We start from the raw sequence: 12434 nt of genomic DNA, 5'->3' as shown, positions 1-12434 counted from the left end.
ATTTGCACAGAACAGCCCAGATCCTTCACTTCTCGGATCCCCTGCCGGCATTCCTGGGCCCTCCCTCCTGCCGAGTGCCCCCATAGCAAGCAGCTTGCTATGGGGGCACCCGACCAGGCTGGCCCCTGAGTCATTGCCCTGTCTATTCATTCCCACACAGAGTGCAGCTCGGCCCCGCCCCTGCTCTCTCCTCATTAGCTCACTGGCTGTGGATTACTTTAATGGTACTCAATGACTCCCGCTGCTGTCCCAGCCAATGAGGTGGCAGAAACTACGGAGAGCCGCTGCTCTCATGCATACTGCTGGATTGAGATGGGGCTCAGGTAAGTATTAATGGAAGCGCTGCATAGAATGCATGAAGGTAAAAAACCTTGAGCCTTTATAAAGTACAACATACACTGATGAGACTGGCCATGGACAAGTTCAAATTTGAGCCCTTTTGTCAAGCACCACCTAGCTTGACAAAAGTCAATTTAGGCTTGGTGCACACGGTCACAAAAGGGAATACAGCGTGCATGGAGCATACATAGCTGGTGTAAGAGAGTCACAGATGCAACGTACAGTCTCCCATTGCAATGAACAAGGATTTACACTGGTGCTGGCATAAACTGCCACATGAACATAGGCTTACATTCCTGGATGCAGATCATGGGCAACCAGGCAATTGTACCAGAAACATAAATGCAGCACACCAAGATGCTAAATGTAACGGAACCCCAAATGGGAAAGGGGTTAAAGCAGTTTAGGATAGTCCATTCCCGCACACAAGGCAGCTATCGACAATCCACAATCCGGCGAACAAGACCCATACGAATTCCCCCAATAACGAGACACAGCTCTGTTTGAGGTTCAACAGAAAAGACCAATCTTTATTGAGAAAGCAGGCTCTTATATACACACAAAAAGAATACTGCAGTAACCCAAATGAACAATGACCCAACTCCACCCACAACATCAGACAATGGTTCCTAACAAGCCCCCCCAATACACATCTTTTAGTAGACATTCTGTATCCGGGCTCCTGACCTAATTTACGTGAGCTAATTAACTACAGCTGATAATTCATACACCTGACCTTTAGGCTGTCTGTTAACTCACAATACACATTTCATCAATAGACCTTCACACAATACAGGGTCAATTAGCACAAGCCACAATGAAAGATCCTTAGAAGTTAGTCTGGATTCAATACACATTTCACAGTAGCAGACTTAATTACCATAATAGACAATAGAATGCAATCACAGCAAGCTTTATAGTACACTACATCCAACACACAATATATATACAATATATACAATATATACCGAGTGGGGTTCTCATTCACCCTGTGCCCCCATTAGAGACACAGGGTGATCTACACATATGAGGCATTGGGGAGCTTCTGGGTCCCACGGGCCCTTCCGTTACACTAAATAATATTCTTCCTTTATTAATAAAGCCAGCAGGAACAGGTTCTATTCTGACATGTTTTGTCCTAGGCACAGCGCTTTCAGTTTTTGTCCAGGGTTTTACACCAGTGTACATTCGTGAGCTTTTGCGAGTGTTGGCATAAACCCTCATATGATGAGGAACATCTCTTCATTGCAATGGAAGCTGTATGTTGCACCTGTGGCTCCCTTATTTACGTGCCACATATGCAGAGAGAAAATCAAGCTGCATATGGCTAGCTTTAGTATATGGCTTTAGACATAATTTAACTATCCAATCCATGGGCTTGGGGTGGTTTGGTGAACAAGCTGTATAGCCTAACCAAAATGAAGAAAAATAATTCACTGACCTAGTTATACAGTATGGCATTGATGGTTTTATATACGCAGCTGGTATACTGGAATGCAAGTATATCTACAGTAGGGTCAACAAAAATTATTTTTATTTTGCATAGAGTAGGTAAGAGCTGAAGGCCTGTCTATGTCTCATTGCAGAGCTTTGCCTTTACGTCTCTCCTGAATACAAAACAGGAAATAAACTGAAATTTCTCCAACCTAAGGGCAAACCACCTCAATGTTATCACCGGATCAGGTGTTCCTGTTGGAAGATTTCCCTTCATCCCCTGTTCTGGTGACAACTGTAACATTTTTGATTTCGCATTTCTCTTTCTGTACAAGTGAAAATAAAGAGAGTGATTCTCCCCAGAAGGGATAACAGACAGCAATAAAAACCTGGGTGGCACAGAGTCTTAGGCCCAATGCACACTTGACCTAGCTTTACTTATGTTTAGTGCAAGATGGGATCAGGGACAAAGCCTGGAACTCTGCATTCTGGGCATTTGCCCCTAGGCACATACTACTCTAACTGTAAGTACCACCCGATACACCATCCAGCCACAGGAGTTGTCAAAGTTTAACAGGTTGCCTCCTGTGCCTTTTTCTGTAGCTAAACCCAAGAGCCCCATACACAGTGGCTAAACACGCAGTGTGCATGGGGCACTCGTGGTTAGCACCTATGCCTTGCAGTACTAGGGTCCTTGGTTAAAATCTAGGCCAGGGGTCTCCAAACTGTCTAAGCAAAGGGCCAGTTTAATGTTCTTCAGGCTTTAGGGGGGCCATACTGTGGCCAGTGGGAGTAAAGAATGCCCCGTTGTTGGTATCAGTGGGGGTAAACAATGGCCTCATTGATTGTGTCAGTGTGAAAAATGGTTTTCTTATCATTGGTGTAAGTTGGAGATGCAGTGCCCCAAGGGCCAGATAAAAGCACGCAAAGGGCCACCTCCAGCCCTCGGCCAAAGTTTGGAGACCACTGTTTTAGGCCAAGACATACATTATATACCTGGAGTTTGTATATTCTCCCTGTGCTTGCATGAGTTTCCTCCCAAAGACATGCCAATTCGTATTTTGTCTCTAGTACACAGGTGTCAAACACAAGGCCCGCGGGGCGAATCCGGCTGTCCAGGCCATTTCATGTGGCCCTCATACCTCTCCTGCAGCTCCAGCACTCCTCTGGTCCTCCTCCATACCGTTACTTTCTGCTTTCAAGCAATGCATCCAGCTTCTTCCCAGCAGCAGCATAAGGAAAGGGGGGTGCACTATGATGTAAGGGAGAGTGGGGGACTCAACTTCTGATGGTGGGGTGGCTCTTGACATCTAATATATGGGGAGGGGATGCGCTGGACATCTAATCTTACGGATACAACAGGCCCTTTTGAGGGCAATCATAATGCTGATGCGGCCCACAATGACATTAGCTTTGTACATGCATTATCACATTCTACAGTCCCAAGCCTCATCAACAGGTGTGGGGACCTGGAGACCTACCTCATTCAAGGAAACCAAGGAAATCCTATATAAAAGGCTTTCAAGTGTAATAGACATGGTGCCCAAGGAGCTGACCAATAGAATCACCAAGATTCAGAGCAAAAATCTCAACATAATTTCTAACCATTCCCAATACCAGTCCTTCTTAATCTTTTTACCCCAGAGGAACCCCTACTTTTCAGGTTTTGATGAACCCTTACTACAACCAACTCATTGAGGATCAAAGTGGAAAATGCCTCTTACGGTGGTGGTCAAGTGAAAGTATGCCATCCTTGCAACCAGCTAAACCTATAATTGGTGCCTTGCTGCCCAGGTGTAAAAAGACCTGGTACTATCAAATAAGCGGTCAACCAGGCACAACTCAAGGAACCCCTAGCAATCACTGGAGGGACCCTAGGGCTAGTTGGTACCCTGGTTGAAAATTACTATATTAGATCAAAAAGAGTGGCATTGGCAGCAGAACTATCTGGACACCATCAAATGGAAGGTCAGTCAGCCACAACTCAAGGAACCCCCTAGCAATCTCTGGAGAAAATGACTGCCCTATACCATGCAAAAAGTAAAAAAAATTAAAATCGTTTTGCTTATAGATATGAATATCTTCTCTTCACATTATCTCCTAAATTGTCTTTATATGCATCCCTGAATTAATTCATGAACTAACTTCTCTTCCAAATCAAAGCCTTAATGAAAAGAATGTAATTGAGATATATCGGCCTATTGACCGGACTCTGTCCATGGAAGCGGGGACTAGCTGGCAGTTCCGTTCCCGGCTCCCCAGTGTGCATTTCTACCCGAGCTGCGGTCTTCATTGTCTTTTTGTCAAATCCGATATGACGAGCTCAGCAGTCCTGACTAGGGGGATATAATAATTTACAAGGCGACGGCTGTATTGGATTCCTGTGGAAGAGTTATTTGCGGGGAGCTATTTAAACCCTGCAGTGGACGATATGACATAAGATGATTCATTGTGTCATGTTCACTTAATGAGAATGCAGCAGGACGGCGTTTGGCAAAGTGACATCAAATAGCGGAGCTGGTATTTTGAGGCACAGCTCGGTTACATCTCACTCTCAGATTTCACCCACGAGGAAATACAAACTTCACAGACTACTATCAGCTGTGATGTAACTTCAGAGAAAAGTGCTTTATTCTTGGAACTTTGAGAGAAGACAAAATGGGAAATTTCAAGTTTAAATGTTCAGAGGAAGGAAAATATATGGACAGCCGCACTCCAATGTCTAAAAAAGACATGCCCGTTATTGGGTAAAAAAAGGAAAATGCACTACAAGAAACAGCATGCAGTGGGAACAAAACAGCTGACGCGTTTCACATCGAACTTCAATGCTTAGTCATAGCTAAATGTTCAGACTTGTTGCTTAGAGGATTTTTATTTACGCCCATGCTGGGTTGTGAAATGACATGGCTGTAGCAATTACCGAATCGTCAAACGGTGTCTGTGGTTAGTGGCTTAGGCCCCGTGCACACTGGACACGAGCTGTGAGCCTTTCTTAGAGTTTAACAGGTTGCCACTTGTGTTCTCCACCCGTGGTTTAACCCCGCAGTGCACCGGGCCTAAGTCTAGGTTCACATCTATGCGGGCTGCCCTTGATCCGTTTTTCAGGCACATTTTGCCTTTGTTAAACGCTCGTTTTTAATGCATTTTTTTCTCTTTCAACAAAATACTGTATATATCTTGTTGCTAAGGAGTGGACCAGGAAGCCAGCCGCTGTGTCCTTAACAACCAATGAGTCATCAGCTGTCAGCAGGTGTATTTGTAAAACATTTTGAAAACCATTTATCATTTTACTTCCTCTTCACAATTATGCGCCACTTTGAGTTGGTCTATCACATAAAATCCCAATAAAATCCCAATAAAATACATTAAGGCCTAGTACACACGACCGAACATGTCTGCTGAAACTGGTCCGCGGACCAGTTTCAGTAGACATGTTCGGTCGTGTGTACGGCCGACCAGACAATTTTCCGGCGGATCGGACAGGTTTCCAGTGGACGAATGTTTCTTAGCATGCTAAGAAACATGTCCGCTGGAAGCCTGTCCGTCGGACATGTTCGGTCGTCTGTATGACTTACCGGACATGTCCGCTCGGCCGAAAGCCCTTGCATGCGTCGAAGTGATTCGACGCATGCATGGAAGCATTGACCTTCCAGGGTCGCGCACGTCGCCGCGTCATCGTCGCGGCGACGGCTCAGCCACGTCACCGCGTATCCTGTCCGCGCGGATTTCAGTTTGATGCCCGAATTCTCCGAGCGGACATGTCCGATGAAAACGGTCCGCGGACCGTTTTCATCGGACATGTCCCCTCGTGTGTACGAGGCCTTACATGTTTTAGGTTGTAACATTGTGGAAAATTTTCAAGGCACTGTAATTATTCTTGTTTTTCTTGCATTGTGGCGGTAGCTCCGTGAAACATGCTATTTGAAAATAGGGGGGGAAATCACGGGTGCGTGAAACATGCTAAAAGCTTTGCAAAATGCTGCAGTACAAATTGCTCTTCTACAAGATGAATCCCATGTAAAGAAGGACAACAATTAAAATCTGACTGATACAGGTTACAGCAACATTTTTTTCTCCAGATTACAAAAATAATCCCAAAATTGTAATCTTCATTGTGTCATGTAGCTTATGTTGTTACCTTGCCACAAGATATCATGGATAACGCCAACTGATACCAAAGATGAAACTCTCCACATGCAAACTTCATGGCTCTCTCCAGACACTGAAAAACAGAGAAAACCCAAATCAGAAAAAAAGTTTCAGGTAAGAAAGAACTCTATTCTATCTAGTAGTAGTTAGTAACATTCACTCGGACATGTTCTGTAAGTTTGAAGATGTATCGTAGCCTATCCAAGCTACTTCTTCAGTTCTAATGAGTGTTAGGAACATATTCCAACATTATATCCACACACAGGGCCGCCATCAGGGGGGTACAGACAATACACCTGTAAGGGACCTGGCTGGCCCCCTAGCTTTTTTTTTTTGCATTACACCTGTACAGACACCCCTCCCGTTTTTTTTGCTTTACACCTGTAAGGGGCCCCCGATGGTCCCCAGGAACACCCCTTATCATCTCGCAACAGGAGAGAAGAGATTACACTTGTTTTCTTTCATCAGAACCCCCCCCCCCCCTCGGTTCACTGCTCCAGGGGGGGCCCTGCCTAAAGCTGTGTAAGGGGCCCCATAATTTGTGATAACTGCCCCATTTTCTAATCACTGGGATGTTATTGATTGCAAATAAACAGGTCGGAGGTGTGAAAGTTGTAGAGCCATCTATGGCAGTGGTCTCCAAACTGTGCACTATGTGGCCCTATGCTTGCCTTTAATAAGCCCCTTGGGTCACTTTTCCTTCCACCGATAAAAGACTATTCTCTATTCCTCCCACTGACACCCACAATGGAGCAATATTCCTGCTACTGACATAAAAAATGGGCACTATTTTTCCCATTGATGCCAATGATGGGGGGGCACTTTTCCTCAAACTAGCACCAATGATGGGGTACTCTGCTTCCTACTGACATTAGCGATGGGGTACTGTTGGAAGGCAACATGAGTTCATATAATATTTCTGGAGTTTCTACATATCTGTTCCCTATTCCCAAAGATCAGCCAGACTGATACTTGCAGCTCCATGGTTTTAAAGGATAAAGGTATTTACAGACAGATGGCCCCAAGCAGAATCTACATAGCAAAGGGGCCTGGCTCCTGTCTGGCTAGGACAATAAGATGAGAATCAGTGATTACCACTCTGCAGGCAAGCTTCAAAGAGAATAAGGGCTAGTTAAGACGACCCAGGGCTCATGGAGATGATATGGGCAATACTGCCACCTAGAGGCCAATATAATATATCACAAGGACTACCTTTGGCAATATCTCATTGGACAAGATGCAAGTGAGGGTGGTTACGAGTGGAAGTAAAAAGTGCACAAAGAAAAGAGTTTGGCCTCTTTAGCTGCTGTCCTTTGCCTGAGCCTGTTGGCTCTCTCTTTTCACCACCTAGAGACCTTGCTCTGGATGCTGGTTTGGGCCTAAGCCATGCAGCCCAGACTATTTTTGCCATCTTGAGACCAGCCAACGAGTCTATTCTAGAGGATGTGATCAGTATCTTTAATGTTTTATTGTTGTTGTATGCTCTATAGCAGGGATATGCAATTAGCGGACCTCCAGCTGTTGCAAAACTACAAGTCCCATCATGCTTCTGCCTCTGAGTGTTATGCTTGTGGCTGTCAGAGTCTTGCTATGCCTCATGGGGTTTGTAGTTCTGCAACATCTGGAGGTCCGCTAATTGCATATCCCCGCTCTATAGATATCTGCTGTTTAGTGTGTGATATTCCTATTTTCTTGGGAAATAAATGTAACATTGTTTACTAAGCAGATGTGTTTGTTATATCATTGTGCTTATCAGACTCTTTTAGACTAGCTTATTATAGGGATAGACAAGTTATCACATGTATGCAATAGTTCTATATAGTTTATATTAGATTGTATGATATTGCAAAATTACTTCAGGTACGTAATACTAAAGATGCATTGTTTACTCCCAAAGACAGCAAGATCATTCTACTCCAAATGGCTACAAGACTGGAGAACAATAAACTGACCCTTTATTTAGAAAGTATGGAGACACCTGATCTATTATATCAAGAAGTTTGAATAGGTGGTTATTCCTTCTTTTCCATGGCATTTCCATGGCATTATATGTGAAGGACAGGTGGTGTAAAAGGCCCCACCCCCATTTATGGTTGGCTGTACCAGTCTGACATAGTTGGCCTCTTTCATACATCTTGCAAATCAAATTGTCATCTCTGTCCAAAATGTGCACCTCATAGCCTTTGAAATAATGTCACTCCAGTCTAAACAAAAGGAACTATGTTGAGCAGTGAGGGTGGTGACTCCAAAATCTCCACCTCATCAAATGAGAGAATGCTTTGTATTGACTGGAAGAAACATGCCAAATTATTTCCTGTGGTTCCTATGACCCTATAACTAGGCCCAAATGTAACATGGTGCTATGTATTTTGAATGGAACCCCAATGCATTAAATAAGTAGTGGCCAACATATCTCCACTGCAACATGCTGCGCATTGGCAGCCCATTTATGTTAATGCATGTTAATGTGCCTCAACAAACAACACAAGTCTAAACCCAGTCTTAAACTGAGCCTGTGCTTTGTCTTTGCTGGTTAGAGCAACTGGTACACTTAAATAACACTGGCCTCCCTCTTTTCCCTTTCTACTCTCGATTCTACACTCTGTGACCGCACTGGTCACAGAGAGGATGCTCTTTGTGAGCTCCAAGTTGCCCACCAGCGGTGGCGCATCCATAAAGGGCGCAGGAATGCCGCCCCTCTCCTGTAACTCACTAATTACCATAGATAGATTCATGCAATGTATGAATCTATCTATGGACGGCCCCTTTTCGGTTACCATGCACCTGAATTACAGTGGTGGGGTTTTTTTTTGGATGCACCTGATTATAGCTATAGGCTCTGATAGGCATCCAAAAAAGTGTGTTCGCTTCTCACTCAGCTGTATGTTAGGAAAGCGAAGGAATTCGCTTTCCTAACATTGAACCGCCTCTCAGCCAATCAGGCGCACCGGGTCTGTGTTACCTGTCACATGATTGGCTGAAGCTACAGATGCTGTAATTGGACGCCTATCAGGCCTCCAATCACAACACAGGGAAAGAGGAGGAGTAAGCGGGAGAAGCAATCAGGGTCGGGGAAGATAGACGACACCGGGCACTGCTCGCCGCCTGCCGCTGTCACCCGCTGCCCACCTGAGACAAGGTAAGTGCCGGGCAGATGACGGGGGCACATTGGCAGCACTTGGGGCACAGTGGCAACATTTGGGGCACAGTGGCAGCACATGGGGCACAGGGGCAGCGTTTGATGGGCACAGTGGCTGCGTTTGATGGGCAAAGTGGCTGCGTTTGATGGGCAAAGTGGCTGCGTTTGATGAGTGAGTAACTTATATAGCGCTACAAATGCAAACTGAATCACCTCAAGCGCTTTTGTCCAATTCCGTCCAGATCCTTCAAAAGAGGTGGGTCTTAAGTTTTTTCCTGAAGGCCCGATGGTTTTATTCCATGCGGATGTTTGTGGGTAGAGAATTCCATAGCCGTGGTCCTTGGAGTGCGAATCTTCGTGCTCCTTTAGATTTGTAGCGGGACTTGGGGATGTGGAGGAGATTTTGATTAGTTGATCGGAGGGCCTGATTAGGGGTGTAGCGTTTTATTTTCTCGCATAAATATTGAGGCGCGTTCCTTTATGTGCATTTGTGGGTGAGGCAGAGGGTCTTGAATGTAACCCGATCCTTTACAGATAGCCAATGGAAAGTCCTTAAGGCCGGGGTGATTGATGGGCACAGTGGCTGCGTTTGATGGGCACAGTGGCTGCAATTGATGGGGTTTTTTTCCAGAATTTTTCAGTTTGTTTGTCCCCCCCCCAAAAATGTTGAGCACCAGCCGCCACTGCTGCCCACACATGACAGCTTTGAACTGGCTACTTAGGCATCCATCCATTTAATATGAAAGAAAGGAGAGAGATGCTACCCACACCTATAACACTGGCAATTTTTCTTTGATGCAGATGGCTCAATGGAGCAGCAAGGGAGCAAAAGAAGTTATATGTTTGAGAGGGATTATTTAAGTGAACCAATTGTCTTGCATAGGCATAAGGCTCATGTTCATTCCAATCTATTCTTTATATAATTGCAACTAATTGACGGGTCTTATGCCGCGTACGCGCGTTTTTTGGGTTGTAAAAAAAGGCGTTTTTTTTTTATGTCATTAAAAACGATCGTGTGTGGGCTCCAGAGCATTTTTCACAATGTAAAAAATGGGCATTAAAAATTTCGAACATGCTCTAATTTTTCACGTCGTTTTTAATATCGTAAAAAAATGGTCGTGTGTGGGCTTTAACGACGTGAAAAAAACACGCATGCTCAGAAGCAAGTTATGAGACGGGAGCGCTTGTTCTGGTAAAACTAGCGTTCGTAATGGAGTACGCACATTCATCACGCTGTAACAGACTGAAAATCGCGAATCGTCTTTTACTAACACGAAATCAGCAAAAGCTGCCCAACGGGTGGCGCCATCCGAATGGAACTTCCCCTTTATAGTGCGTTGTATGTCACCGCGCTTTTTTTTTTTATGATCGTGTGTAGGCAAGGCCGTTTTAACGATCGGGTTGAAAAAAACGTCGGTTTTTCTAAACCATTAAAAATGTCATTTTTACAACCCGAAAAACGGTCGTGTGTACGCGGCATTACAGTTTTTTTTTTAGATTATTAGGACTCTTCTCACAATGCCATGTTCTGCAGTCTCCTTGTATGAAGTAAGGAGAGTAGTGTTCACAACCAGGGCACAGTGAACCTGAATTAGGAATATTTGGAGAATAAGGATACTGACAACCACAGAAACTGAGCAGAGCTGCCGGATGCAGAACATCTATTGAAGGATGAAATTAAGAAAAACTTGGTAGGTGGCTTGTCGCCAATGGGTCAGTTTCCATTTCCTTTAATGGATCCGTTCCATCCATTAGCCTCGTACACACGACCAAACATGTCTGCTGAAACTGAAAGACCAGTTTCCGCGGACATGTTCGGTCGTCTGTACGGCCGACCCGACCGGATTCCCGGCCGAGCGGACATATGTTTCTAAGGCCTCGTCCACACGACGGGACATGTCCGATGAAAACGGTCCGCGGACCGTTTTCATCGGACATGTCTGCTGCCGGATTTTGGTCTCATGGCTGTACACACCATCAGACCAAATTTCCCGCGGACAGCAAACGCGGTGACATGGCCGCGCCGTCGCCGATGACGCGGCGACGTGCGCGACCCTGGAAGGTCAATGCTTCCACGCATGCGTCGAATCACTTTGACGCATGCGAGGGCTTTCGGCCGAGCGGACATGTCCGGTGAGTTGTACAGACGACCGAACATGTCCGACGGACAGGCTTCCAGCGGACATGTTTCTTAGCATGCTGTACAGACGACCGAACATGTTGTACAGACGACCGAACATGTCCGACGGACAGGCTTCCAGCGGACATGTTTCTTAGCATGCTGTACAGACGACCGAACATGTCACTGGAAACTGGTCCGCGGACCAGTTCCAGCAAACATGTTCGGTCGTGTGTACGAGGCCTTAGCATGCTAAGAAACATGTCCGCTGGAAGCCTGTCCGTCGGACATGTTCGGTCGTCTGTACGACTTACCGGACATGTCCGCTCGGCCGAAAGCCCTTGCATGCGTCAAAGTGATTCGACGCATGCGTGGAAGCATTGACCTTCCAGGGTCGCGCACGTCGCCGCGTCATCATCGCGGCGACGGCGCGGCCACGTCACCGCGTTCGCTGTCCACGGGAAATTTGGTCTGATGGTGTGTACAGCCATCAGACCAAAATCCGGCAGCGGACATGTCCGATGAAAACGGTCCACGGACCGCTTTCATCGGACATGTCCCGTCGTGTGTACGAGGCCTTAAAGGGAAATATGTGTATATATCTCTATATAGATATGTATATCTCAGAGATCTTGAGCATTGATAGACTGAAAAGAACCCCTTGCTACCTCTTCATTTTCCAGGGTGCAGAGCGAGCACCGGTCACGATGTTGGTGTTTCTTCGGCCGGTGGGTGCAGATGTTACAGTGTGATTTCATGCAGAAGTATCGTGGAAAGCAGTCATCCACACAGCTCTATTCCAAGCACATGAGCAATTAAGCTGTGTAAAAGCTGCAGGATCAGAGTTGCCAAAAATCATGGAATCCCCGCAAATGGATTTAAGAATCATTGCAGCAGTAATATGCTGTAAAGAGCTTGATGAACACTAATAGAACTTATGTACATTCCAGGTAAGAAGAAGCAAAATTAAACTGAAAAATGCTTTGGGAACATAGAGCTTCACTGCAGGAGTATAGGAAAGATGGCCATTAAAGTTATAACTCCATACAGCATATACCATTTATACTCAAGTATAATCCGACTGGAATATAAGCCGAGGCACCTAAGTTTATCACCTGGGAAAATGTATTGACAAGTATAAGCCTAGGGTGAGAAATGCAGCAGCTACTGTAAGTGCAAAAGAGGGTCAACAATGCCCATCTGCAGCCTCACTGTGCCCATCTGCAGCCTCACTGTGCCCATCTGACATGATTT

General features: G+C 45.5%; 1 protein-coding gene across 3 annotated transcripts in view; it reads right to left on the bottom strand.

Moving 5' to 3' along the window:
- TTC7A (tetratricopeptide repeat domain 7A) overlaps window positions 1-12434 on the bottom strand; it is a 489583-nt gene that overhangs the window by 322942 nt on the left and 154207 nt on the right. For all 3 annotated transcript variants that reach the window (XM_040351571.1, XM_040351572.1, XM_040351573.1), the window contains one exon: window positions 5912-5995. In XM_040351571.1, coding sequence (XP_040207505.1) covers window positions 5912-5995 — 84 coding nt within the window. The remainder of the gene's footprint in view (window positions 1-5911; window positions 5996-12434) is intronic.

Source organism: Rana temporaria, chromosome 4, assembly GCF_905171775.1.
Source record: "Rana temporaria chromosome 4, aRanTem1.1, whole genome shotgun sequence".
Classification (NCBI taxonomy): domain Eukaryota; kingdom Metazoa; phylum Chordata; class Amphibia; order Anura; family Ranidae; genus Rana; species Rana temporaria.
This window is presented reverse-complemented; position numbering and strand designations above follow the sequence as displayed.